The sequence below is a fragment of the Empidonax traillii genome, unplaced genomic scaffold (assembly GCF_003031625.1).
Source record: "Empidonax traillii isolate 1590-97213 ecotype Southwest subspecies unplaced genomic scaffold, ASM303162v1 scaffold1076:size291582, whole genome shotgun sequence".
In the NCBI taxonomy this organism is placed as follows: domain Eukaryota; kingdom Metazoa; phylum Chordata; class Aves; order Passeriformes; family Tyrannidae; genus Empidonax; species Empidonax traillii.
The window spans coordinates 133,403-161,153 of record NW_020956269.1 but is presented as its reverse complement, the minus strand read 5'-3'; the positions used below and the strand labels follow the sequence as shown (position 1 = coordinate 161,153).

The window sequence follows — 27,751 nt, the reverse complement described above, 5'->3', positions numbered from 1 at the left end:
TCAGCAGTAGGACAAGAGGGCACGGGCTTAAGCTCTGCCAGAGGAGGTTTAGGTTGGATATTAGAAAGAAGTTCTTTCCAGAGAGAGTGATCAGGCATTGGAACGGCCTGCCCAGATAGGTGGTTGATTCACTGTCCCTGGAAGTTTTTAAGATGAGGCAGGATTTGGCACTGAGTGCCACGATCTAGTAATCAGAGTGGGGTTGGATCAAGGGTTGGACTTCATGATCTCGGAGATCTCTCCCAACCCAGTTAATTCTATGATTCTATGATTCTATGATATAATTATAAAAGTTGTAACACCTGCGTTCAAAAGCGCATGCATGGGTTTGTATTCCTGGAACCTGGAGGCTCATTAAAACCTCTGCTGCTTCTCTTACCTCCTACCTAATTTAACCTGGAGTCTTTTTCCTCCACAGCCTTTTAGGCAACAGTAAGAATCAGGGGGAAGGCCAACAAGGCAGATGTCCTGGTTAGTCTGTCATAGACCACCAAACCAGGAAAAAGAGATTAATAAAATATTCTATAAGAAGATGGGAGTAGTCTCACAATCACTGGCCCTTGTTCTGGTGGGGGACTTCAACTTACCAGATGTCTATTGGAAATACAACACAGTTGATGACATTCCTGGAGTGTGTGGAAGAAAACTTCCTGACACAACTGGTAAGCAAGTGTCATGATACTACTAGTTTCTAGGAATTTTTTTTCCTTTCCCTTCCCCCCTAGTCATAGGAGTCAGTAAGAGCTATCAAATAAGTACTTAGGTGAACAAAAGAAATGGCTCCCTCGGCATTTTTTTGGTCGAGAGATTAGTCCCCAAGGGAACAGGGCAGATGAAGGAGCTAATGTTACCTTTATCTCTCATCTCCTGGACAACAGGGGAGGAGGAGTTTTTTGGGGGGAGCGGTGGCTGGAACTCAGGTCAGGAGGAGAGGTTGGTGTGTCTGTTGGCTCAGGACCTGCTGCCAGTTGCAGACGCTGCCTGGGTTTTTTTTTCCTGTCGGAGGGGAGTTTGCTGCTGCTCTCTGCTTAGCTGTTACTGGCTGCAGGCCCTGCCTGAAGCGAATTCTGACCAGCTGAAGTTCATGAGTTTTCTTCCATTTGGAGAATTTTCTGTTTTGTTACTGTTTTCCCTTTCCTTTTCCCCTCTCCCTCCCCCTTTTCCAGGTGTGTAGGAAGGAAAGGGGAACCGAGTTTTCTTTTGTTTTGGTTTTTTTTTGGTTTTTCCCCTGACACACCCAGGAGGGCATTTTTCTCCCCCCCCCCCCCCCCCCCACGTGGCAGCAACCAGGGATCCCACAGCACCACCTGGTCGCAGGCACGAGACATTACAAGTTCTGCATCTCCAGTGATCCGACATCGCCCCCTGCTGACTGTGGTTGGAATTGCACCAAAGGGCGCAAAGTTTAGCTGTTTACTTTTCCTTTTGCCGGTTTATTGGTTTGTTTTTGAAGGGGATTATTTGTGGATATAGGAGTATTATTTGGTTGTTTTACTCAGGTTTTTTTTTTGTGTTTCTGTTAATGCACACATACCCTTTAGTAAAGGGCTGTTATTTTTCCTTTTCCATAATGTGTTCTTTTCCTTCAATCAGAGCCTTTTAATTTTGGATTTATAATTGCTCAGAGAAAGAAGTTTGGGTCTTTTCTCCTAACTCACCCTCAGCAAAAGACCCTTGTCTCATTTTAACTGGGGCATTTTTGGCGCCCAACGTTTGGCCTGAGAGAGGAAAAGTGGAAAAGGAATAACTGCCCTTGTGTGATTTTATATGTGTTTGTGAACCTGTAGGCACCATGAAGTCTAAGATTGCTGCTTTTCTGTGGTATATAATTATGCCGAAATCTATGTCCCACCTGTTGATGTTTTTCAGCTCAGATACTATGACCCTCATTGCAATAAGTATGTTTGAGCTTTTGCATTGGTTTTATGACATAGCAAACTCAGCACCTGTTATTTTCGTCCGGGATATGTTCTCAAGGATATATTACTGCTCTAGCCTACACTGTCTCCTTTGGGGTTATAAGGATAATGGCACCCATCCTTATGGAGAAACACAGGGGGGTATATTTGCCCAACTCTTCATACATTTTCCCTTTGGTTCCAATACAATGGCCTCTGAGAAATTTAAACTCTCTTTTAAAGGTGAAATCGAGAGGTCTGATACCAGGGTGACTCCAGATAAGGCCAACTCCAAGGGACCAAACAAGTCAATGGAGGTTGCCCCTATCCAAAAGAATAAATATAAGACCAAATCAACCCGCCCAGTTGATGATGATGGGGAGGCAGGACCCTCACAGGCAGCTAATCTGGAGTCAGAAATCATCACTGAGTCCTTATCTTATGACAACCTCCGGAAATTATGGGCAGACATTATTCATCACCCGAATGATCCCACATTGGCCTGGATGATCCGAGTTTGGGACTCCACGGGTGATGCCATAAACCTTGATGGTGGTAAAGCAAGGTTCTTGAGGTCTATTGCCCAGGATGTGGGCATTGAGGAGGCATTTGTGAGAGAACCAAAACCCCTGTCTCTCTGGTCGTGGCTGTTGGATGCTGTGAGAGAAAGGTTCGTTTACAGAGAGGCCTTGCAGACAGACCATTTTGCAAAGAGCTAGAATACCATGGAGGAGGGGATCCAATGCCTGAGGGAAATGGCACTGTTGGAGGTAGTTTGGAAGGGATATTCAAACCACTGACTATCCTGACAAGGTTAAATGTACACCACTCATGTGGTGGATCTTCATACGTATGGGGTCATCTGCACATGTCAGCTACCTGACATCATTGGAGGCTGGGGAAAAGAGAGACCCAGTAACCTTTATAGCAAATAAACTTTGGATGTACGACAGTATGGTCCAAGAATCACTACAAGCCCGCATTTCCTCTATAGAGACCTCAGTCAATAACCTCACCACCATAGCTACAAAACTACAAGATCAACAGGAGAAAATCCTAGAAAAGATTGAGAGAAACAGTTCCCAGGTGACACCAGTGAGAACTAGGTGCCCCCCAGATGGAGAGGGTAGACAGACCTCACAAACCGAGCTGTGGTATTTCTTATCTGACCATGGAGAAGACATGAGACAGTGGGACAGGAAACCTACACATGTCTTGGCAGCCCGAGTACAAGAATTAAAGGACCAGAGAAAAACAAAGTCCGTGAAAGTGAGTGCAGTGCCAGTATCCCGTGGGCAGGGATTTGACCCACTAGAAGGTACCTCCTGCCGGTATTCGCAGACAGAAAACTGTGATGAGCAGGACAGAGACCAGTATTTGAGGGGCCCTGCCTCTAACCAGGGAAAGGCACGGGACAACCGTGTCTATTGGACAGTGTGGATCTGATGGCCTGGCACATCAGACCTGCAAGAATACAAGGCTTTGGTTGACACTGGAGCTCAATGCACGTTAATGCCCTCAGGACATGTGGGACCAGAGGCTATTTCCATTTCTGGGGTGACAGGAGGGTCTCAAAAGATGACCGTGTTGGAAGCTGAAGTGTGCTTGACTGTGAAGGAGTGGCAGAAACACCCCATTGTGACTGGTCGAGATGTCCCATGTATCCTGGGCATTGACTATCTCAGGAACAGATATTTCAAAGACCCCAAGGGACATAGATGGACTTCTGGAATAGCAGCTGTGGAGACAGAGGCAGCTAAGCAGTTGAATTCACTACCTGGCCTCTCGGAGAACCCTTCTGCGGTGGGACTGTTGAAGGCTGAGGAACAGCGAGTGCCAATTGCCACTACAATAGTGCACCGTTGGCAGTACCGAACGAACTGAGACTCTGTGATCCCCATCCACAAGATGATGCATGAGCTGGAGAGTCAAGGAGTGATCAGCAAGATCCACTCCCCCTTCAACAGCCCCATCTGGCCTGTGCGTAAGTCTGACAGAGAATGGAGATTGACTGTGGACTATCGTGACCTGAATGAAGCCACCCCGCCACTGAGTGCCGCTGTTCCAGACATGTTGGAGCTCCAGTACAAACTGGAGTCTAAGGTAGCGAGGTGATACGCCAGTACTGACATCGCGAATGCGTTCTCCTCCATTTCTTTGGCAGCAGAGTGCAGGCCGCAGTTTGCTTTCACGTGGAGGGGCGTGCAGTACACATGGAACCGACTGCCCCAGGGGTGAAAACACAGTCCCACCATCTGCCACGGATTGATCCAGGCTATGCTAGAGAAAGGGGAAGTCCCAGAACACCTGCAGTACATTGATGACATCATCGTATGGGGGGACACAGCAGAAGAGGTCTCCAAGAAAGGAAAGAAGATCATACAGATTCTCCTGGGAGCTGGGTTTGTCATCAAAAAAAGTAAAGTCAAGGGACCTGTCTGAGAGATCCAGTTCCAGGGAGTAAAGTGGCAAGATCGACGTCGTCAGATCCCCACTGAAGTCATCGATAAAATCACAGCAATGGCCCCACCAACTAGCAAGAAGGAAACCCAAGCTTTCCTGGGTGTCATAAGTTTTTGGAGAATGAACATCCCCGAGTACAGCCAGATCATAAGCCCTCTCTATCTGGTAACCCGCAAGAAGAATGATTTCCAATGGGGTCCTGAACAACAGCAAGCATTTGAACAGATTAAACAGGAGATTGCCCATGCTGTAGCCCTTGGGCCAGTCAGGACAGGACCAGATGTGAAGAATGTGCTCTACTCTGCCTCTGGGGATAAGGGTCTCTCCTGGAGCTTCTGGCAGAAGGTGCCTGGTGAGTCCCGAGGCCGCCCACTTGGATTCTGGAGCCAAAGCTACAGAGGGTAGGAAGGCAATTACACTCCAACAGAAAAGGAGATCCTAGCAGCTTATGAGAGAGTACAAGCTGCCTCAGAGGTTATTGGCACAGAGGAACAGCTCCTCCTGGCACCTCAGCTACCGGTATTGAGTTGGATGTTCAAAGGGAAGACGCCCTCTACGCATCATGCCACTGATACCACCTGGAAAAAATGGATCGCCCTGATCACGCAGCACGCTCGCATTGGAAACCCAAATCGCCCTGGGATCCTAGAAATCATCACGAACTGGCCGGAAGGTGAGAATTTTAGTCTAGCAGAAGAAGAAGGAGAGCAGGTGGTATGGGCGGAGGAAGCCCCAGCATACAACCAACTACCAGAAGAAGACATACGCTACGCACTCTTTACTGATGGTTCCTGCCGTATTATAGAGATGAAACGTAAATGGAAAGCAGCTGTATGGAGTCCCACACGACAAGTTGCAGAAGCTATGGAAGGAGAGGGTGAATCAAGCCAATTCGCAGAGCTCAAAGCTGTCCAGCTAGCATTGGACATTGCTGAACGAGAGAAGTGGCCAAAACTTTACCTCTACACGGACTCATGGATGGTGGCCAATGCCCTGTGGGGGTGGTTGGACAGATGGAAGAAGACCAATTGGAAACGTAGGGGAAAACCCATCTGGGCCGCTGACATATGGCAAGACATTGCTACCTGGGTAGAAAAGCTGATTGTGAGAGTCCGCCACGTAGACGCCCATGTGCCCAAAAATCGAATCAATGAAGAGCATCGCAACAATGAACAGGCAGACCGAGCTGCACAAGTTGAGGTGTCACAGGTGGACCTAGACTGGCAGCACAAAGGCGAATTGTTCTTAGCACGATGGGCCCATGATGCCACCGGCCATCAGGGCAGAGATGCCACCTGCAGATGAGCATGAGACCGAGGGGTGGATCTAACCATGGATGCTATCTCTCAGGTTATCCATGACTGTGAGACATGCGCTGCCATTAAACAGGCTAAGAGACTGAAGCCCCTGTGGTATGGTGGACGGTGGAATAAATACAGATATGGGGAGGCTTGGCAGGTTGATTATATCACACTGCCACAGACCCAAGGTAAGCGCTATGTGCTCACCATGGTGGAAGCCACCACTGGATGGGTGGACACACATCCGGTGCCTCACGCCACTGTCAGAAATACCATCTTGGGCCTCGAAAAACAGGTCCTGTGGCGGCACGGCCCCCCAGAATGGATTGAGTCAGATAATGGGACACACTTCAAGAATAGTTTAGTTACCACCTGGGCGAAAGAGCATGGCATTGAGTGGGTCTATCACATACCATACCATGCAGCAGCTGCAGGGCATGTTGAACGGTGCAATGGACTGTTGAAGACTACCCTGAAAGCATTAGGTGGAGGGACTTTCAAACACTGGGATCAGCACCTAGCAAAGGCTACATGGTTAGTCAACACTCGAGCCGGCCCTGCCCAGAGTCCCTTCACACTGTACACGGGGAAAAGGTCCCAGTGGTTCACATGAGAGGTATGTTAGGTAAAACAGTTTGGGTTAACCTTGCCTCAAGCAAAGGCAAATCCATTCGTGGAATTGTTTTTGCCCAAGGACCTGGTTGCACATGGTGGATGATGCAAGAAGATGGAGAAACCCGGTGCATATCTCAAGGAGATATTATCTTAGGGTGAACAGGCCATAACTCTGTATCCGTATTTGTACCTATATATTTGTGAATGTGTACATAGTTTAGAATGATGCATGTATGTATGGAGTTCAAGAAGTTTAATTTGATAGATGTATGGTGGCATGGGAAAGGGAAAAAAAAATTAGGGGTTGATAATGTCATGGTTCTGGTAGTTTCTAGGAATTTTTTTTCCTTTCCCTTCCCCCCTAGTCATAGGAGTCAGTAAGAGCTATCAAATAAGTACTTAGGTGAACAAAAGAAATGGCTCCCTCGGCATTTTTTTGGTCGAGAGATTAGTCCCCAAGGGAACAGGGCAGATGAAGGAGCTAATGTTACCTTTATCTCTCATCTCCTGGACAACAGGGGAGGAGGAGTTTTTTTGGGGGGAGCGGTGGCTGGAACTCAGGTCAGGAGGAGAGGTTGGTATGTCTGTTGGCTCAGGACCTGCTGCCAGTTGCAGACGCTGCCTGGGTTTGTTTTCCTGTCGGAGGGGAGTTTGCTGCTGCTCTCTGCTTAGCTGTTACTGGCTGCAGGCCCTGCCTGAAGCGAATTCTGACCAGCTGAAGTTCATGAGTTTTCTTCCATTTGGAGAATTTTCTGTTTTGTTGCTGTTTTCCCTTTCCCTTTCCCCTCTCCCTCCCCATTTTCCGGGTGTGTGGCAAGGGAAGGAGAACCGAGGTTTTTTTGGGTTTGTTTTTTTTTTTTTTTCCCTGACACACCCTGGAGGGCATTCTTACCCCTCCCACACCCCCCCACATGGTAGCAACCAGAGATCCCACAGCGCCACCTGGTGCCGGGCACAGGACATTACAAGTTCTGCACCTCCAGTGATCTGACAGTGCCACCTGGTGACTACTATAGGACACTACAAGTTCTGCATCTTCAGTGATTTAACAGTGCCACCTGGTGACTGCTATAGGACATTACAAGTTCTGCATATCCAGTGATACGACAGAGCCTCCTGATGACTGTGGTTGGAATTGTACCAAAGGGCGCAAAATTGAACTGTTTACTTTTCTTTTTATCCAGTTTATCTGTTTGATTTGAAGGGGATTATTTGTGGGTATAGGAGTATTGTTTGGTTGTTTTACTCGGGGTTTTTTTGTGTTTCTGTTAATACACACATACCTTTTAATAAAGGGCTGTTATTTTTCCTTTTCCATAATGTGTTCTTTTCCTTCAATCGGAGCCTTTTAATTTTGGATTTATAATTGCTTAGAGAAAGAAGTTTGGGTCTTTTCTCCTAACTCATCCTCAGCAAAAGACCCTTGTCTCATTTAAACTGGGAGAACACCGTATTAAAATTCTCTAAAACCCCGAAGTTGATATAACCCCAAATGACCACTGACACACACACAACCCTAACATGATAAAAGAGATCTAATCACCAAATCCAGAATAGGTAAGACAGGTTATCATGGCTAAACTCCAGCCAGCAACTAAGCACCACACAGCCCCTTGGTGCAATGGGGGAGAGAACTGGAAAAGTGAGAACTCATGGGCTGAGATAAAGACAACTTAATAGGGAAAGCAAAAGCTATGCATGCCAATTGGAAGGCAGGTGTTCATCCATCTCTAGGATGTAACAGTTACTTTGGGAGACAAAACGCCATAACTCTGAGCATCTCCCTCTTCCTTCTTCCCCCAGCTTTACATACTGAGCATGACACCATATGGTACAGAATATCCCCCTTTGGTCAGTTTTCCCAGCTGTGTCCCCTCCCAGATTCTTGTGCATCCCCCAGCCTATTCATTGGTGGGGTGGTGTGAGAAGCAAAGAAGGCCTTGACACTGTGCAAGCTCTGCTCAGCAGTAACAAACACTGCTCTGTATTATCAATTTTTTTTTTTCTGCACAAATCCAAAACACAGACCCATACTAGCTACTGTGAAGAAAATGAACTCTCTCTCAGCCAAAACCAGCACAGGTATTTAGTGAAAAAAAATTATTTTATATCCTGCTGAGAAATAACTGTCATGCTTAAGGAATAATAACTTAATGAGACCATTTGAACACTGGAGAAACATTACGGAATACACTTATTCAGGCATTAACCCTGACCTTAAAAGTAGGTTGGACAATTCAACCTGCATCTCAATTATATCACTACTTTTATATCATCAAATCCCCTCCAAAGCATATTTATGCATATTTCCTCTCACTGGGATAGCTTCAGATAACAATCTAATTTTCATTCCTTTCTCACGGTGAAAGAAATCATAGAATTCAATTCTCATGTAGTTCAATCCAGCAATGCAGGACACGAAGAAAACTTACATTAGAATGTGGAACAACCATGATTTGATTTTATGTGGAAAAGGCTTCTGTATATGGCATACATTTCAGTACCCTCAGACGGTTGTACCATCTGCTTGGGATGCATTCATAAAAGGCTGTTTTCTACTGTCTGTCCTAGCTAGTAAATGACAGAAATTAAAAAAAGACCTACTGGGTCACATAAATTAACTCCAATGCAACTTAAGAAAGCAGTTCTCTTAATAGACCCAATCTCAATGAAGAATATTAAAAATATTGTTGATTCAGCTTTATTTGTCAGATGGATAAAACACCACACACCCTGCTGATTCATATGGTATCCAAGAACAGCACACAGAAAACTCTGCAGAAAGACCACAAATGATGAGCATCCAAAAACAGACAGATAGGGTTCTTAGGAACTTCCTGAACGTAGTTTAGAAACTACCTGAATGCTTTGTTCTCCCTTGCAGACATCCCATGGTGCAAGGGACCCCCCTTGCAACCCCTGAAAAGATCTGTCCATTCATGTATTCCTTAATTTCTTCATGCATATGCTTAAACACCTTTCCCCATGAGAAAATTTGAAACAGAGAAGTAACTCCAATTTTCTTTTAGAAAAATCCATTTTATACAGTCTGCCACAGTACAAATATGTACTAGTCAAATGGTCTCCATATCTTTTAGTGATATCTCAGTCCGATACTGCTGGCACCTGCATTACCACAGAACCAGTTAACTTTTTCACTACAGAAAAGGGTTTAAAAAACACATGCTAGTTATAAAATAGCAAGTAGTTGAAAAAACTTTTTAAAAAGAGACTAAATGTTGAAATTATTTTCTTCCCCAAATTTTTACTGTACATCTAAATTAAATGCTCTGCAAACTACTTTTGAAAAATGTTAAAACATTTCCTTACAGACTGACTGCAAGAGAATTTATAAAATTATATTGGGTTTGTGTGGCAAGGTTTTGGTAGCAGGAGCAGGTTTGATGGTAGGACTTGTGACCCCACAGGAGACCCATACTGGAGCAGGCTGTTCCTGAAGGACTACACCCTGTGGAAGGGACCCATGCTGGAGGAGTTTATGAAGAACTGCAACCCCAGGGAAGGATCCATGTTGGAGAAGTTTATGAAGGACTGTCTCCTCTGGGAGGGACCCCATGCTGGAGCAGGAAAAGAGTAGGAAGAGGAAGGAACAGCAGAAACAACATGTAATGAACTGACCACAACCCCCATTCCTCGTCCCCCTGCGCCACTCAGGGGGAGGAGGTAGAGAAAACTGGAAATGCAGTGGAGCCTGGGAAGAAGGGAGAGGTGGGGGAAAGGGTTTTTTAAAATTTGGTTTTATTTCTTATTATCTTACTATGATTTGATTGGTAATAAATTAAACTAATTTCCCCGAGCCAAGTCTGTTTTGCCTGTGACAGTAATTAGGAAGTATCTCCCAGTCTTCATCTCAACCAATGTCCAGTTGAGGAAAAGGAGTGATAGAGCAGCTTTGGTGGGCACCTGGCATCCAGTCAGGATCAACCCCCCACAAATATCCAGTATATTTTGAGCTGGTTTGAGTAGTTTTATTTTCAATCCTTTAATGTTTTAAATTTTCAAAGACCAAGGAAGTATTAAAAAGTTCCAAGTTGACAAAGAAAGTAGAGGAAAGGTGGAAAAAAAGAACCAAATTAAATAGGAACATCAAAAAAACATTAAAAATTTATATTAAATGTTTCTTAAAAATATAAATATTTCATCTCAGAAAACACACCATTTTATCTGATTTGTGAGTTAAGTAAAAAAACCCCACCCTTCCAGAGCTTAAAATTACACAAGATTCTTCCTATTTGACTGTGATATGTGCCTTTAAGAAGCAAGTTTAGCTGGCCTTTTTACTTTTATTACCAAATAATATATCAACATATGACATTATAGCCTTAGACATAGAAATGGAGGGTGTTGGGTTTTTTTTAATGGAATATCATCATGATTCTAACACTTAATAAAAATCATAACAGTAAAGAACCTTTCCAAACCAAACTATTCACATCTTTTAAGTTTCTAAAAAACTGTATTGATAACATATTACCTTTCAGTCTACACCCAGTTCAAAAGAAATACTGGAATACACTGCAGAAAAGTTCTGCTATGTCAGAACACCCATTAAAATACTTAGATGAGACAGAAATCCTGTTTCTGCACAATTACAGATTCTAGTGTAGTCTGAGTGTACCCTGCAGGTGTAAAGGCGATACTTGTTTTGTACTCAGCAGATTCGTGTTTTAAATGATCCTTGAAGGAGTTTTGAATTATTGGATCTACCATATTTCTCCAATGTCAAGCACCTAGTTGAGCAGAACCAGCAGTAAAGAATTGTGGTGGGTTGACCTTGGCTGGATGCCCACCAAAGCATCTCTATCACTCCCTCTCCTCAGATGGGCAGGGGAGAGAAAATATAACAAAAGGTTCGTAGGTTGAGATAAGGGCAGGGAGAGATCATTCACGGATTACTATCATGGGCAAAACAGACTCAACTTGGGGAAATTGGTTTAATTTATTACAAAGAGCAGGATAATGAGAAATCTAAACAAATCTTAAAAACATCTCCCCCCACCCTTCTTCCCAGGCTTAACTTTACTAACAATTTTCTGTATCTGTGGGCTGCAGGAGCACAGCCATGGTCTTCACCACAGGCTGTAGGGGAACCCCTGCTCTAGTGCCTGGAGCACTTCCTGCCCCTCCTTCTCCACTGACCTTGATGTCTGCAGAGTCATTTCTCTCACATATTCTCACTCCTCTCTCTGGCTGCAGCTGCAGTTGTTGTTGTGCAGGGTTTTTTTCCCTGCTTAAATATGTTATCCCAGAGGTGGTACCACCATCACTGATTGGCTCGGCCTTGGCCAGCAGCGGGTCTGTCTTGGAGCGATCTGGTATTGGCTCTATCGGACATAGGAGAAGTTTGTAGCAGTTTCTCCCAAAAGCCACCACTGTACTGCCCCTGCTACCAAAACCTTGCCACACAAACCCAATACAAGAATAAAATACTGGACTACCTCAAAAATAATCATAATTGAATAAACACACTAATAGAAATGCACACACAAAAATTTGATTTCCATTTTGATTTCCTCTTAATAAATGTAAAATGACATAGTCTGGCCCTATAACTGGTACAGTTAGAAAAAACAAGTTTGCTGTCAGACTTTTCACAAGGTCAAGATGGTGCTTTTATTCCACAACATACACAGCATAACCTCTGTGGATTACAAATAGATATAGACTAGGTAAGAAAAATATGACCAAACAAAATCCTAAGTCAATAATTTTGATCTCTGTCTTTTTCTTTTTTTTTTTTGGATAAACACAAATCAAAATATCAAAACAGCCATGAAGTGGTACAATTGGCACCCCAAAGACTGCTATGGGATTCATCAGGGTTACACAACTGAAGTGTTAATACCTCTTTACTCCATGGCATATTTCCATTTTCTCTTCCCCCAGTATATGGTTGTACCAGAGTCCAGAAAGGAAGCAAGTGTGCCCAAGACTTTTTTTATGCTCCAGTGACAGTTACTTTTTTTGTATAACTCGTACAATTGACAGCATTTGTTTCTCTGGTCAACAAAAAATAGCTGGATAAGGACTGGAGGCAAGATGCAAAGAACGTACGCACACTCCAAGAGCGCGCATTTATCTGCTTGTACAGCCAACAATACATACTGAGAGCATATGTTCTCAAAACAAGGGTCATAGCTTATTAAAAAAAAAAATCTAAAAATAGAGGAACATCTTCAAGCAAACTACTTGGCACATAAGTTACATTTTGAAAATATTCAAGAAAACCTCCAAATTTGCAAAACATGGACATGCAATCTATTGTTACACTGTATACAAATTAGGTAACAAGGTTAACTAAAACAAAACAAGCCAAATTTAAACTCTGCCCTGTGTGGTCTGGTTATGGGATGGGTGCTAGCAAAGCATCCTGGGAGTTGTAGTTTTTAAGTACTCTATCAAACATGTACAGTTGAATGCTTGTTTAAGATTGGTTGAGAAGGTCATGTGTTGTGATGTGTCACCATTTGAAACTACTATATAAGCCCTTGTCTCTTCCAATAAAGCAAGGCATTTGTTACACACCACATTGCCTAGTCCCAAGGACCTTTTATTTATTATATTAATACAACTGCTACACTGTCCTATTGGTCACGTGAAGACAAATGCAAAGTCATCAACCTGAAATAAAACTTAATTAGCACGAAAATACCTTAATCATAACCGTTTTTTTCACAGTATTACTTGCCCCAGCCAAGGCATACATTTCATGAACTCTGATGCACATGAGGATTAGAGAAGTGAAAGAAGGGATTCAAAGCAACTCTGTCACAGGGCAAACACCAGCCTGCCCTTTACCTTCTTGCAATAACAAACCCTCCAGACAGTCTTGTTAAGAACAGCACCTGTATTGTCAGAGCAGTGCAAAGGGCAGAGAACTAGAGGCAGGACTGGAAGAAGCCCTTTTCTTCTAAACTTTAGGTAAAATATAATTTGTATGTGATTTATAATTTTTAGAGACCTTCAGTACATTTCCTAAAGATAAAAGAGGAAAAGTTTCAACTATGGAAATAAACAAAAATCTCACCTTATTATGTTCGTACTTGTATGGGATTTTCAGGGTATCCATGGCTCTGATCATGGACTGCATTGCTGTAAATATATTCTGGTACACCAGTTTTGTAAATCCTCTTTTGTCTTCATCAGAGTAACCTGATCCGTGAATGATTCTCATCTGTTTGATGAATGTGCTTTTGCCACTCTCTCCTGTGCCTGCAAGAAGAATATACTTCAGCCACTGGACACAAACATGACTTCTGCACAAAGCAGACAGCTTGTTCAGTGCAGGGCAGAACACTGTCAAGTGGTTATGGTGCTGCCTACAAGGATCAGTTCAATATCAAAACAGCAGTAACACAGTAACAACTGAAGCAACAACGAATTGAAACTTTTATTTTGAAGACAAAATAGAAGTAGAATTAAAAAAGATAGTAATGAGTTAATAACTAAACTAATAACTAAAAATATACTCTCCAAAAAATCTAGAATACACCCCTGTGTATTTAAAATTATAAGCATAAATTTCCATTCCTGAAGATATAGTTCTCAACAATAGGGAATTTCTATGAGATGTTCTATCACAAAAATTAAGAGTAAAAAAAAAAAAAAAATAGTTTGCTTGGCCAACTTTCATGACATTATCTTAAACAGCAATATACAACCAATACATAAATTTGTTAGAAAGACATAATATAACAATTACAGTTGTGCAAACTTCAACCTCAGAAATATATAAAATCAGTTTTAAGTAAAATTTGGCTCATATTTGTTAATAGGGAGTCATTACTTTCTTTAAATTTCTTTGCATCTTTGTACTTTACACAAAGCACAAATAAATTAACATTCTTCATGTTTAACAATTTAAAGTTAAGATTTGCTTATTTGGAATTTCACACAAAATATATCACACAGCATTTTTCCTTTGACCCAATTCATTCTCTCTGTGATTAGGAGAGCTTATCTAAGCAAACAAATCATATGAATAACTTATAAGGAGGAATTGAAATTTAAAACAAACAGTTGCACAGAATGCTGTATGTTCACCTAGTTTCTTAGCTCCCTAAGAAATGTAATGCATTTACCTGTGTGCAGTACTTCTTAACCTTTCAGCCTAGATTTTATTTTGATCATTTTTATAAAGCTTTCAGGCCTCATTTATGATCTAATATTTGGCTCCCAGGACAAAGAAAGCCTTATGTTTTACATGATATTTTAGGTGTTTCAGAGCAATGTATTTCACAAGCAGTGCAATGCAAGGGTAAAGCATGATTCTGTGCTTGCAACTCTTAAGTACTTCAGGAAGTACACTACAAAATATAACCTTGAAGTCTCTAAAAGATTTTGTCTTTACTATGCATGACTGTTCATTCAACTCCTGCTTAATTTTCTGGCTAAGGCAGCTCCTGCTATGGCCTGAGGTATGCTGGGAGCAGCACCATTAGGTCAAAGTCAAAGCATCAGGTAGGCAGGACAGGTGGCCAGGAAGAGCTAAAGAGACAATATTCAACCATTATCACCTGCAAATTGTTGTCTCCTTCAGCCATTACCTTTATTCTGGCAGTCTCATCAGAATCTGCTAAATTATGGAAATGGTATAGACCAAATCTCCAAGCTGGAGGGTATAAAATATAAGCTTATCCAAAAATCTTTTGAAGTGGCTCCAACAGCAGCTGGACTGCTGAGGCTTTCATGTGATACAGGAGACGCTCTCACCATGATGGAAGAGAAAGGATGAGCATTCTCACTGTTGGTTACGTAACTAATTCTTTCCTTTTGCTCATAGGTACACAATATTAAGAGTTATGGGTTTTAAGTTATGAAACCTTATGACTTCGATGGTGAATAAGTGAATTCACATGATAGAGTAGTCTGGTCAAAAGGGGATTGAGCCTGTTTGTTGTATTTCTTAATAAGACCATGATATAAAGTTTAAATCACAGAGTATGTTGTCCTGAAAATTTGAGATCCAAACAGACCGTGACACTGTGGATTTTTGTTTTGAAACCTTCAGCCCCATCTCCCCCATGTTTAAACCAAACTTTTAACACAAGTCTTCTTTACACACACATTCCCAGAAAATCAAACACAATGTTATATACAGGCCTATTTTACTTTTTTTGTGGAAACACAAATGGTTGTTGTTGCAATAAAACTTCTCCAGAGTTGAAAGGTTAGACCAAACTTGCATCTACAATCAGCCTTCACTATGATCCCCAGACTGCTGTGATCAAGAGCAAAGCACCAAATATACAGATCATCTCTGCAGGACATTAACCGGCCACCAGGATGTAATCTACCAGAAGGAAGAGAATGTTACTTTTTTTCAAGAGTTTATAAAATTACAGACTCAGGCAATGTAGAACTATTGCATGCTAAAAAAATTAAATGTTTCAGGCTACCCTCAGATCTCAATTTTTCCCTTTTTCTGAAACCTACACAATGGAGTCATGTTCTTATATATATGAAGTGAAATAAAACACCATATTGCACATTGCCTTAATAATTTTCCATTTTTTCCTGAAAGATATGTCCCACATTTAGTACAAGAGTCTGTTCAATATGAACCCATAAAGCACAGAATAGTATATCGTACGCATTTTGACAGGATTAAATCTTATTAAAAACTTTGTTTTAACTAATACATAAGACAATCATTTGCATCAAAGCCCTCTAAATCATTGGAATACAAAGTAGCTTCCATTTTTGGTCAAAATATTGTTTCTTTAAGAGGAAATCCATATTACTCAAAAAAAAATCATAAAATACTGTCAGAGATATGGAGAACTGGTTACATGAAAAGAGGCATGCAGACCCACAGGAGCTGGGAGGGTATCGACTCAGCAACTTTAAGCACAGCTGGTGTAGCTGCTGTCCAAGCAAGGTCATGCCAATCTCTTAGCGATAGCCGTTGCTCAATAACAAGATCTTGTTATTGCTACAGCCTGGGAAAATGATAAACTGAGGGTCTCCACAAACAAGAAATAAAGGCGGTCCGGACCTCTAGGGCTCTTACCAATCATGTAGTTAAATTACAGAATATTAAAAAGCTCATTACCTATCCTATATTTTGCTGTGGTGTGTGTTCAATTAACGGAGCATGCTGATTCTCATATTGAGTGTCCCTGCTTTCCCGCGTCTGCGACAAATGGCACCCAAACGAGCGAGATTCTGACGAACCCAGCACACCACGGTCCAATGCGTACGAACGTCGGTCCCGACCACAGCACGGGAAAGCGAAAGAGCTGGCCCCCCCCGCCCCGAGCAACCGTCTGAACGGGTCTCAACCGCAGGGAGGCAAAAGACTTAGCTCCGCGCTCTGAGCGACCGCATATACGGGTCTCAGCCGATAAAGCGTCGCCGGTGTCTTGCAAGGGCTGCAACAGTTTAAAAATATCCTGTACAGGTATGGAAAGACAAGCGATGCATGATTTGCTTAAGTGCTTTTTACAAAAGCGAGGCATTAAAGATATTAATTTAGATAAGGACTTACAGGGGTTGTTAGCATTAGGAGTAGCTATATTCGGAGTTTTATAGATCCTAATACAATTTTCTGTGTAGAAGAGTGGCGAATTTTTGGAGATAAGTTGTGGGAAGCTGTATTAAATGATGATAAGACAGCTAAAAAGTACGGGAAAGCTTGGCGAGCTGTTGCTAATGCTTTTAAACAACACCAGGCAGAGCAAAAGGCTGCCAAAGCTGCCTCAGAACGCCTTGATGCCGCTGCGTTCGCGGCGGCTTCACAACCGCGGGAACAAAATTCTTGCCCGCTGCCACCGGCCACCCAGGTAGTGCATTTGCCACCGGGAGCGGTATCTTCTGCTTTCGTTACTCCGGCACTCCCTGCAGCTACTCCACGAGTGCCGACGGCACCCGTGAGAGATACTGGAGACGGCGGCGCCGAGCACTGCCCCACCCCTCCACCTCCTGAGCTGCTGGCGCACGAGCCTACGTCATTAGCCGTCGACATGGCTGGTAACGAAAGGCAAAAACTGTGGCAAGCTATAGCTCGGGACGCCCTTGCCGCTGGTGATCAGGAAGAGGCTGATGCAATAACGGGAGCCTTCCCAGTAGTTTACACACCAGCAGCCGCGGGGGGGTTAACGGCAACCATTACTGCCCTAGATTGGAAATTACTATCTCAGCTGCATGCGACTGTGAATGAGTGTGGAATCCACGGACAACCCACTAAGCAGATTTTGAATTATGTGTTGCAAAATAACTTACTGCTGCCGAATGATACAAAAAGTATAATGCGATTAATTTTGTCCCAGCACCAACAGTTACTTTTTAATCCTCACTGGCAAACATTATGCCAGAATTCGGTTGCAGCTATCCGGCAACCCGGAGACCCATTACACAGGGTCACTTTAAATGAGCTTATGGGGCTTGGTGCCTATGCACGCACCGAAGCACAGGCATTATTAGGTGCCAACAAAGTAAGGGAGTCGATGCAGCTAGCACGAGCGGCTCTTGATCGTGTTAAAGCCCCAGGGGGTATACCATCTTATATGGGGATTAAACAAAATCGAGATGAACCTTTTGGTGCTTTTATTGATAGGGTCGCTAGCACTATTCAAGCTGCTGCAGTACCTGAGTACATGCAGGGGGCACTGTTAAAGCAGTGTGCATTACAGAATTGCAATGCTACCACCCAAAATGTTATTCTGTCCATGCCTGGGGACTGGACTATAGAAGACTTATTAGAACATACCTCCCAGATACCCCTGGGCCAAAATGCCTTTTTGGTAGATGCCATAACAAACTTAGGGAATAGACTTAAGGAGCAAGCTCAGGCTACTCAGGCTCAGGTTTTAGCTGCTCTTGCACCCTTGCAAGCACCCCCAAGGACCCCGGGGACACAGCCACAGAAAATACGGTGCTTTCACTGGGGGGCAGAAGGCCACGTACGTCGGAACTGCATGGTCAGAGAGGTGTGGTGTCAATCTTGTCGTTCTAATTCTCACAACACTGCTGCATGACGAAGGAGATCGGGAAATGCCAAGAACAGCGCGAGGGGTCCCCGCGCTACGACACAAATGGTGAACCCACAAGCGGCTGCTTTCCCGGTGCAGGGAGTTCCCTCCAACCCGTTCCTGGCACCTCCAACACCCTCGGTGACCTGCGACCAGCAACCTCCGGCAGCCTCAGCATTGACCTGGCAACAGCAATAGATTTTACTCTTGTTGATACACAACCCCAACGGATCTCTTCAGGAATTAAAGGACCTCTGCGTGTTAATGGACACTCAGTGGGTGCTTTGTTAATTGGTCGCTCTTCTGCCTCCATCAGGGGACTTTTTGTGATACCTGGAGTTATTGATGCTGATTATCATGGGGATATACAAATCATGGTTTATACACTGTATCCACCAATGCATGTTCCAGCCAAGTCTCGCATAGCCCAGCTTGTCCTGTTGCCACAGCTGGTGGCAGGAGTGCTTGTGGATCGAGGCGACGGTGCGTTTGGCTCCACAGGTGCTTGTGCCCTTTTGACTGTAGATCTTAAGCGTAGACCACAAAAGACAATTTCTATTCAATACCAAGGCAAAAGTCTCACCCTGTCTGCCCTGCTGGATACAGGTGCTGACTGCACCGTTGTTGCTGAACAAAAGTGGCCCTTGAATTGGTCCACCTATACTACTGGAGGCTCTGTTGCTAGGGTGGGAGGTCTAACGGTGGCCCGACAGTCACCTCCAGTTCTCATTACACTCGATGGTCGTTCAGTATCCACTTCTGTGTCTGTTTTGCCGCTTCCCGACACCGTGCAAGCCCTAATTGGCCGAGATGTGCTGGCCCAGCTTGGCTGTGTGTTAACTACAGATCTCCCTTTATGAATGTGGCCGCTGTTTGGACTTTCCCTATTCCCCTTCGGTGGCTGACTGATACACCGATCTGGGTTGAACAGTGGCCCTTAAAACGGGAAAGTCTTATACAAGCTCATCAATTGGTTCAGGAGCAATTTCAACAAGGCCATTTACGCTTATCAACTAGCCCATGGAATACCCCTATTTTTGTTGTAAAAAAGAAATCTGGAAAATATCGCCTTCTTCATGATTTGTGCGCAGTCAATAACCAGATGCAGGCTATGGGAGCGCTGCAGCCTGGCCTCCCTAACCCTGCCATGCTCCCTGAAGATTGAGCCCTCCTAATTGTTGATTTGAAAGACTGTTTTTTCACTATTGCCTTACATGAACAAGACAAGCAGTGCTTTGCCTTTACCTTACCATCTCTGAATGGAGAGGCACCTGCCCAAAGGTATGAATGGACGATGTTACCCCAGGGCATGAAAAATTCCCCTACTCTCTGTCAGTTGTATGTTGATGCAGCTCTACAGCCTTTGTGGACAGCATGGCCTGATGTTATTGTTTATCATTATATGGATGATATTCTTTTTGCCAGTCCAGTGCCGCTTGGCAGCCAAAAGAAACAGCACATCATTTCTACATTCCATATGTATGGCCTAGCCATAGCTCCGGAAAAAATCCAGGAGAGTAGTCCCTGGCGGTACCTGGGTTGGACCATCACTAATTCTCATGTGCGGCCTCAAAAACTGTCACTTAACCTCAAGCTAAAAACCTTACATGATGCCCAAAAGCTGCTAGGTGAATTACAATGGCTTCGTCCTGTCATAGGCATCCCAAACGACATCTTAGACAGCCTTCGGCCCCTTCTTAGGGGCACAGATCCATCCTCAGCTGTTATGATCACTCCCAAGCAACGAGACCTGCTAAAATTAATACCACAGATGGTGGTCAATCATACCACACATCGCCTCCAGTTAAATCAACCATTGAACCTCACTATTCTGAATAGTAACAGACATTTTCTTGCAGCCGTTACTCAAATTAAAACAAAAACAGGGGAGAAGGATACAGGAATACAAAAACCCATTGTACTGGAATGGCTGGCACCACCATTACAACCAAAGTGTACCGTACAAGAACAAGTAACTACCTTAGCTGACCTAATCAGGAAAGGTCGCAACCGTATCCTGCAGATAATGGGTCAACAACCTGATGAAATTCAGTTGCCAATGCTAAAGAAAGATCTCGACTGGTATATGGGAAACTCGACGGAATTACAGAGTGCTCTCCTAACCGATGGAACTCCCATTACAACATGGCCCCTACAATCACCTGTATTAAGCTGGATGGTAAATCAGAGTTGGTTTGTCATCCCAAAATGCTCCCAGCGCCCACTGCAATCTGCTGTTACCGTTTTTACCGATACAGGGAAGCGCTCCAGGAAAGCGGCAGCAACATAGAAAATTGGCGATCAGTGGTACCATCATATTTTGGATGCTCAGCCTGAAGACAGTTTACAGACACTTGAGCTGTTGGCTGTTGTCTGGTTCTTGACAAAGTGGCTACACGAACCAGTAGGGAGCCCCTGGTGGTCTAGAGGGTAAAGGCGCTGCGCCGTCACCGCAGAGACCCAGGTTCAATTCCCGGTCGGGGCCACTCCCTGAGCAGATGGAGCTCGTTAGCCCTGTAAGGCAATCCATCTACGTCCTGAGGACCTCACTGCCACCGTCCAAGCTCTCTTGGCCCCGGCAGATGAACCTTAGGATTAAAGGGTGGGCTCAGTTCCGCACACACTGTGTCTCACCTAAAAAATCCAATGCGCAGGCTGGAAGGTGTAAAGACCTTCCCCGGTTCTTCGTTCGTGAAGACTGGCCATTACACGAACCAGTCAACATCGTTTCAGATTCCCTATATGTAGTTGGAGTTGCTAACCGCATAGAGAATGCCATGATCAAAGACAAAAAATCAATGACTGTTTTTGCTTCTTTTGCAGATGCAAAGTGCAATATTTCAACGAACTGCACCGTATGCTGTATTGCATGTTCGCAGCCATCAATGGCCTATAGGGTTAGGAGAGGGTAACAGCAAAGCAGATCAATTTGTTAGTGCAGCACAACAGTGCTTACCTCGTGCCTTTTCAAGAGCCAGAGAAAGCCACAATACCTTTCACCAGAACGCACAAGGGCTGCATAAAACTTTTAACATTCCCCTTAGTGAAGCGAGAGCTATTGTAAAAGCCTGTCCCACTTGCAGCTATCACAATCAAGGTATAGGCCTAGGAATAGGTGTCAACCCCAAGGGAACAGGCCCCAATGAAATCTGGCAAATGGATGTTACTCATATTCCCTCTTTTGGTCGCCTAAAGTACATTCATGTAACTATAGACACTTGCAGCCACATGCTGTGGGCTACGGCCCAAGCAGGGGAAAAGGCAAGAGATGTCAAGCGACATCTTACTGTTTGTTTTGCAGTAATGGGAGTACCCCAAATAATAAAAACAGATAAGGGATCAGCCTATTGTAGCAACTCAGTAGCCCAGTTTTTGAGACTGTGGGAGGTCAAACATATTACAGGTATCCCACACTCCCCTACGGGGCAAGCAGTTGTAGAAAGAGCAAATAGTACCCTAAAACGCTACATTGAGAAGTACACCGAGATTCAGGACCCATGGGAGAAATTAGCTAAAGCCCTATTTGTACTAAATCATCTCTGTATTTTTGGAGATCACACATTCCCGCCTGTGCAGTGTCACTTTCAACAAAAAACAGAATCAAACCGCCCCTGTGAAATGTGGGTTTGGTATAAGAATCCCACCACTGGATTGTGGGAAGGTCCGGCAAAAGTAATATTCATAGGGAGAGGGTATCTTTATGTTTCTACCTCTACAGGTAACGTCTGGGTCCCCAGCAAGTGGGCCAAACCTGCTCCAGGACATCATGGCGATGCACCAAGATTGGGATCGAGCTCTGAAGCGTCTCCAGCACACCCTGAGACCACTTCTGCAAACGGTGAACCATCTGCTTCCTCATCACCTGCTGTGGTGGACAACTTATGACCAACTAGTGGAGTTGGCTGCCACCTTACGGACTATACATCCTGGAACTGTAGCACACTTAGCATGTCTGCAGTGTAAAGATCAAAAGTGTCATGCATGGGTAAAGATTGAGTATGGAGGTTGTAAACAAATTTTTTGGGTTCATCAGTCTTTGCTCTCATCTCTATAGTGTTTGCATTGCCAGCATGAATGGAGACAGGATACTTTACTAAGAGCATTGCAAAAATTTACAGGCTTACACAACTATGAGGGTGTAACACTTTAAATCTCATGAGCAGAGAATTATTGGGAGTATTAAGTGGGAAGTAAAACATGAAATAAGAATCTTTGTCATGACGTGGGTGGCATTGCTGGATGGGGTATGAGCTTAGCATACGCTGGTTAGTTATCATATTAATAATGTGTGTTATAGTTCGCATAGTATTTAGCTGTATGGTGTGTAGACTAGTGCAAATAACAAAATCAGCCTTATTGGTCCAAAACAAAAACAGGGGAATTGTGGAGAACTGGCTACATGAAAAGAGGCATGCAGACCCACAGGAGCTGGGAGGGTATCGACTCAGCAACTTTAAGCACAGTTGGTGTAGCTGCTGTCCAAGCAAGGTCATGCCAATCTCTTAGCGATAGCCGTTGCTCAATAACAAGATCTTGTTATTGCTACAACCTGGGAAAATGAAAAACTGAGGGTCTCCACAAACAAGAAATAAAGGCGGTCCGGACCTCTAGGGTTCTTATCAATCATGTAGTTAAATTACAGAATATTAAAAAGCTCATTACCTATCCTATATTTTGCTGTGGTGTGTGTTCAATAAACGGAGCATGCTGATTCTCATATTGAGTGTCCCTGCTTTCCTGCGTCTGAGACACAGAGACTAAAACTGTTAACGATTTACACATTCTAGGATACCAGGGGACTTTTGCAGGCTGGGAAGAGGCGACTGTTGGCCCATCAAAGCCCATCGCCCCGCCAATCCTGAAAGGCAGGAAAACCCCTTTTTTACCATGCCCCTCACAGGAACTCTGTGCAGGTCCAGGAGACCTTGGAGGCTTGTGGCATGGCCTGTGACACTATCCATGGATATAATTAATAACTCATAACTTCTTTGAGTGTGTGGGCTTCCCTCCCCTACCCCCAATGGATCAAGACCATCACTTCAACTGACAGACATGGAAGCTGAAACTACCAAGTTCCATCGCTGGACCCTGTGGTCGGTGACTATATGCATTTTTCCACTCTCCTCTTTCCCTTACTCTCCCTTACCCTTATCCTGTCTTTCCTTTCTTTCCCTTATGCATTTTCTCTAAAGGTTATCTTTATGCCATATTGCTATAGATGAGAGATATAGATGATGATAACACCCAAAATGACAACATACCTGTTTGCCTTTGAAACAAAATTGTTCTGAAACAAACCCTACATATATATGTTTTCAAACACCGATTATTTAGTGTCGTTTCACTCTAATCCACCCCAAGGGATTTATTAATAAGAACCTAGATTAACCCCCCACCCACTCCCTTCCTGGGGCAGGTCGTAACAAATACAAACATAGCCACTGAGATGGTAAGAACATGGTCGTATCATCTACTCGGTTTTAAAAATAAGTAAAACTTGAAGCTTGTAATTCTTTAGTGGGAGTTTAGGTAGCAATTAAAATCATACACAATTGGAAAGAAAACATACTGATAAAGCCATCTGCATTACATTAGAGAAAACAGTACTTCAGAATATTTACTCTTCGTGAGTCTATAAAGAATTGCAATATATAGACAAACGAAAATAAACCCAAAGGAGTTGGTGATTCTTTGTGATTCTTTAATTGTGTGGCAGTGTACTAAGGCTTTGTCAGCCTAAGGCTGATAAACTATTTGGAGATGAAAACGTATACTAAAATTTGCAAAAATTGCGATTCAATGGTGCTGAATTAAAACTATTTTTACTCCTATCTTCAACTTTTCTACAAGTCTGTAAGGGAACAGAACTGGATCCAATGTCTTTTTTTATATAGTCACACAAAAGAAAGTACAATACTAGACATACATATATAAAAATGTAATTTTATACTGTTACTCATAAAAAACACAGAAAGTTTCATGTTTTTTTTTAAACTATGAAATCAAATATTTCTGTAAAAAAGTAAATCCTCTTTAGGTGAAAATAAAGCTGCTTAGTAGTGGCAGAACACCAAATACATGCATGTCTAGGGATTGCTCAGATACTTCCCCCACAATTAGAATAACTCAGAATAAAACAAGCAGTGTTATTAGCTACAAGAAAACAAGGAAAAGTTGGAATTAATTAATCTCTAAAGTTAACTAAGCAAAACTGCCATAATTACAGCATTATTACTGGTAGAGGGGTTTAAGACTATTATTACAACACTGAAGTCAAACTACTTTTATATATTTTGGACCTTTTAAATTTCCATGATTGGCACTATGAAAAGATCAAAACATTGACTGATAGCACACTCATAGCAGAGCCAGGAAGGCAGTCTAGTTGCTTAAGTGCAGCAGTAACCCCTTATATACAAACATCATGCACAATTTATTGCATTAATACTATTTTTCCTGGCACACATCCTTCAGAAACGAAACTACAAAATGATAAAACAGAATATGCTTTGAAGCATAGAATAACCTGAGTTGGAAGGGACCAATGAGGATCATAGAGTCCAACTCCTGACACTACATAGTGCAACCTAAATGCTAACCTAAGAGCACTGTCCAAACACTTCTTGAACACCAGCAGGCTTGGGGCCATGACCACTTCCCTGGGGAGATTGTTCCAGTGCTTGAGCACCCTTTCAGTGAAAAATGATTTCCTAATATCTAATCTGATTTTCCCCTGATACAGTTTTAAGCCATTCCCTCATGTCCTGTCATCAGACACAACAGAGAATAGTTAAACACCTCCCCTCTGCTGCCCCCCTTGAGGAAGTTGTAGACAGCAATGAGGTCACCCTGCAGTTTTCTCTAAACTGAGCAAACCTAAGTATCCTCAGCTGCTCCTCATCATTCATGCTCTCGAGGCCTTTCACCATCTTTGTTGCCCTCCTTATATTGTGGAGCCCAAAACTGCACACAGTACTCAAGGTGAGGCTGCACCAGTCCTGAGTATGGTGGGACCAATACTTCTTTCGATGAGTTAGCTGTAATGTGCTTAATGCACCCCAGGACATAGTTGACCCTTTTGGCCACCAGGGCACATTGTTGACTCATTTTGAACCTATCATCAGCCAAAACCTCCAGACTCCTTTCTGCAGAGTTGCACTCCAGCCTCTTGACCCCCAATCTATATTTGCATCCAAGATTAAACTGTCCCAGGTACAGAATCCAGCATTTGTTGTTCTTGAATTTCACAAGGTTGGCAATTGCCCAGCACTCTAATCTATCAAGCTCTCTCTCTAAGACCTCTCTATCCTCGAGGGAATCAACAGCTCCTCCCAATTTGTCCTATTCTCCCCCTCCAATCGCACAGACTAACATTTTTCTCCACTGAATGAAATTTCAGTGATTATAAATGGAAAAGATGAGTCTGGATCTCTTGATGTTTTCTAGTATTATACATAATTATCATGTATGAAAACATATCTAGGAAAAAACAAACCCACAAATTTACCACAGAAATACAACTTTGTACATTTTTCTTTCAGAAACTGTAGAGAAAATATTTGGTACTCAATTTCCTATTTGATATTTTAAATAAGCACTATCTGGAAAGTATACTTGATATATATTTGTATACATCAGAAATGCAAATTAAAACCTGGTATGTTATGCAATTTGTTAATTTTTAATATGTTGAAAACTGAAGTGCAAAAAGATAAAAGTACACTTTCCAAAGGGGGAGTTAATATTTCACATATTTTACATTTGTATGGTCTTTTTTGACAGAGTAACTTTAACTCTTGACCTCCCACTTGTATTAAGGGCCTTCATCCATGAAATCAAAGGGTACTGCAGAGCACTTTGTTTCTTAAAATGTGTAAAAGTTTTAAAACCTAACTGCTTTATCATACCAAAGCCAGAATAAACATCTCTTTACTGAAAACAGAACTGATAGAAATAGTTATACTTTTGTTAAAGTTCAATATTTGTGTCAAGCAGCAATTCTTATATTATTAAATCATTGCTAGGCTTCGCGAACGAAGATTTGAGAAAGGCTCTACCCACGCTTGCTACAAGCATGCTGATGGTTAAAAAGGCCAATGCGAGATAGACAAGTTCGGTTGCAGAAGGAACAGCAGAAAGACTCCCTAGGTGATACCGACAAGAGGCGATTCTTTCTGCATTGTCTTTTCTCCTCGAGAGTGATCCTGCATGTGTTCTCAAAAGAAGCAGCAGCATTATAGATGGTGTGTCTCCAGGCCTCCCAATTGGAGGCCAGGGTAGACCAACGGTGGTGATCAATATGACCAAGGCTGAGGGATTGTTTCAGGCAGTCCTTGTATCTCCTCTTCGGGGCACCTCTCTTGTGGCAGCCAGTGGTAAGTTCCCCATAGAGCACAATCTTAGGGAGGCGGTAGTCCTGCATCCTGGAGATGTGCCCTGCCCAATGCAGTTGTGTTCTCAGCAGCATGGCCTCAATACTCGTGACTGCTGCCTGTTCAAGGACAGACGTGTTGGTCACATAATCCATCCAGTGGATGTTTAGGATTGTACGGAGGCAGCGCTGATGGAAGCGTTCTAAGAGATGCAAGTGGTGGCAGTAAATGACCCATGATTCAGACCCATATAAAAGAGTAGACAGTACAATGGCTCTGTAAATGCGGCTCTTTGTACTTTTCTTTGGGTGTTTGTTTCTCCACATTCTTTTATGGAGTTTACCGACAGCTCTGTATGCCTTTGCTAACCTGTTGTCTATTTCTGCATCAATCTTACCGTCCGAGGAGATGATGTTTCCCCGGTAATTGAATTGATTTGAGCTCTGATTTGCCGATGGTGATATGGGGATGATGGAAGACTTCCTGAGGTGCAGGCTGATAGAAAACTTCTGTCTTCTTCAAGATGACTTCCAGCCCAAAAAGCTCAGTAGCCTCTGCAGAGCAGGAGGTTTAACACTGCAGAGCTACTTCTGTGTGGGACAAGGGCTACATCATCAGCGTAAAGCACCTCGCAGACAAGATGATTTAAGGTCTTAGTGTGGGCCTTCACTTGCCTTAGGTTGAATAGGCTCCCATCGGTACGATATCGGATGTAGATACTGTTTTCTTCATCGAGGTCTGCCATGGCCCTTTGGAGCATCATGCTGAAGAAGATTGTGAACAAAGTTGGTGCAAGAACGCAGCCTTGCTTCACACCATTGGTTATTGGAAAGGCCTCCGAAAGTGCATTACCATATCTGACTTGGTCGCGCTGGTCCTCATGAAGAGAGGTGATCATTTTGAGGAACTTGGGGGACATCCTAAACCTTCCAAAATCTGCCACAGACCTTTTCTACTCACAGTATCGAAAGCCTTGGTGAGATCAACAAAGGTAACATAGAGTCCTTTGTTCTGTTCTCTACACTTCTGTTGCAGTTGTCTGAGAACAAATACCATGTCTGTGGTACCCCTATTGGCTCTGAAACCACATTGGATTTCAGGTAGGAGTT

The 27,751-nt window shown here is 43.3% G+C and overlaps 1 protein-coding gene across 1 annotated transcript in view; it reads right to left on the bottom strand.

Moving 5' to 3' along the window:
- LOC114068512 (guanine nucleotide-binding protein G(q) subunit alpha) overlaps window positions 1-27,751 on the bottom strand; it is a 152,621-nt gene that overhangs the window by 91,094 nt on the left and 33,776 nt on the right. Inside the window, exon 2 of the mRNA XM_027904687.1 lies at window positions 13,326-13,510. Within this exon, the coding sequence (XP_027760488.1) occupies window positions 13,326-13,510 (185 nt within the window). The remainder of the gene's footprint in view (window positions 1-13,325; window positions 13,511-27,751) is intronic.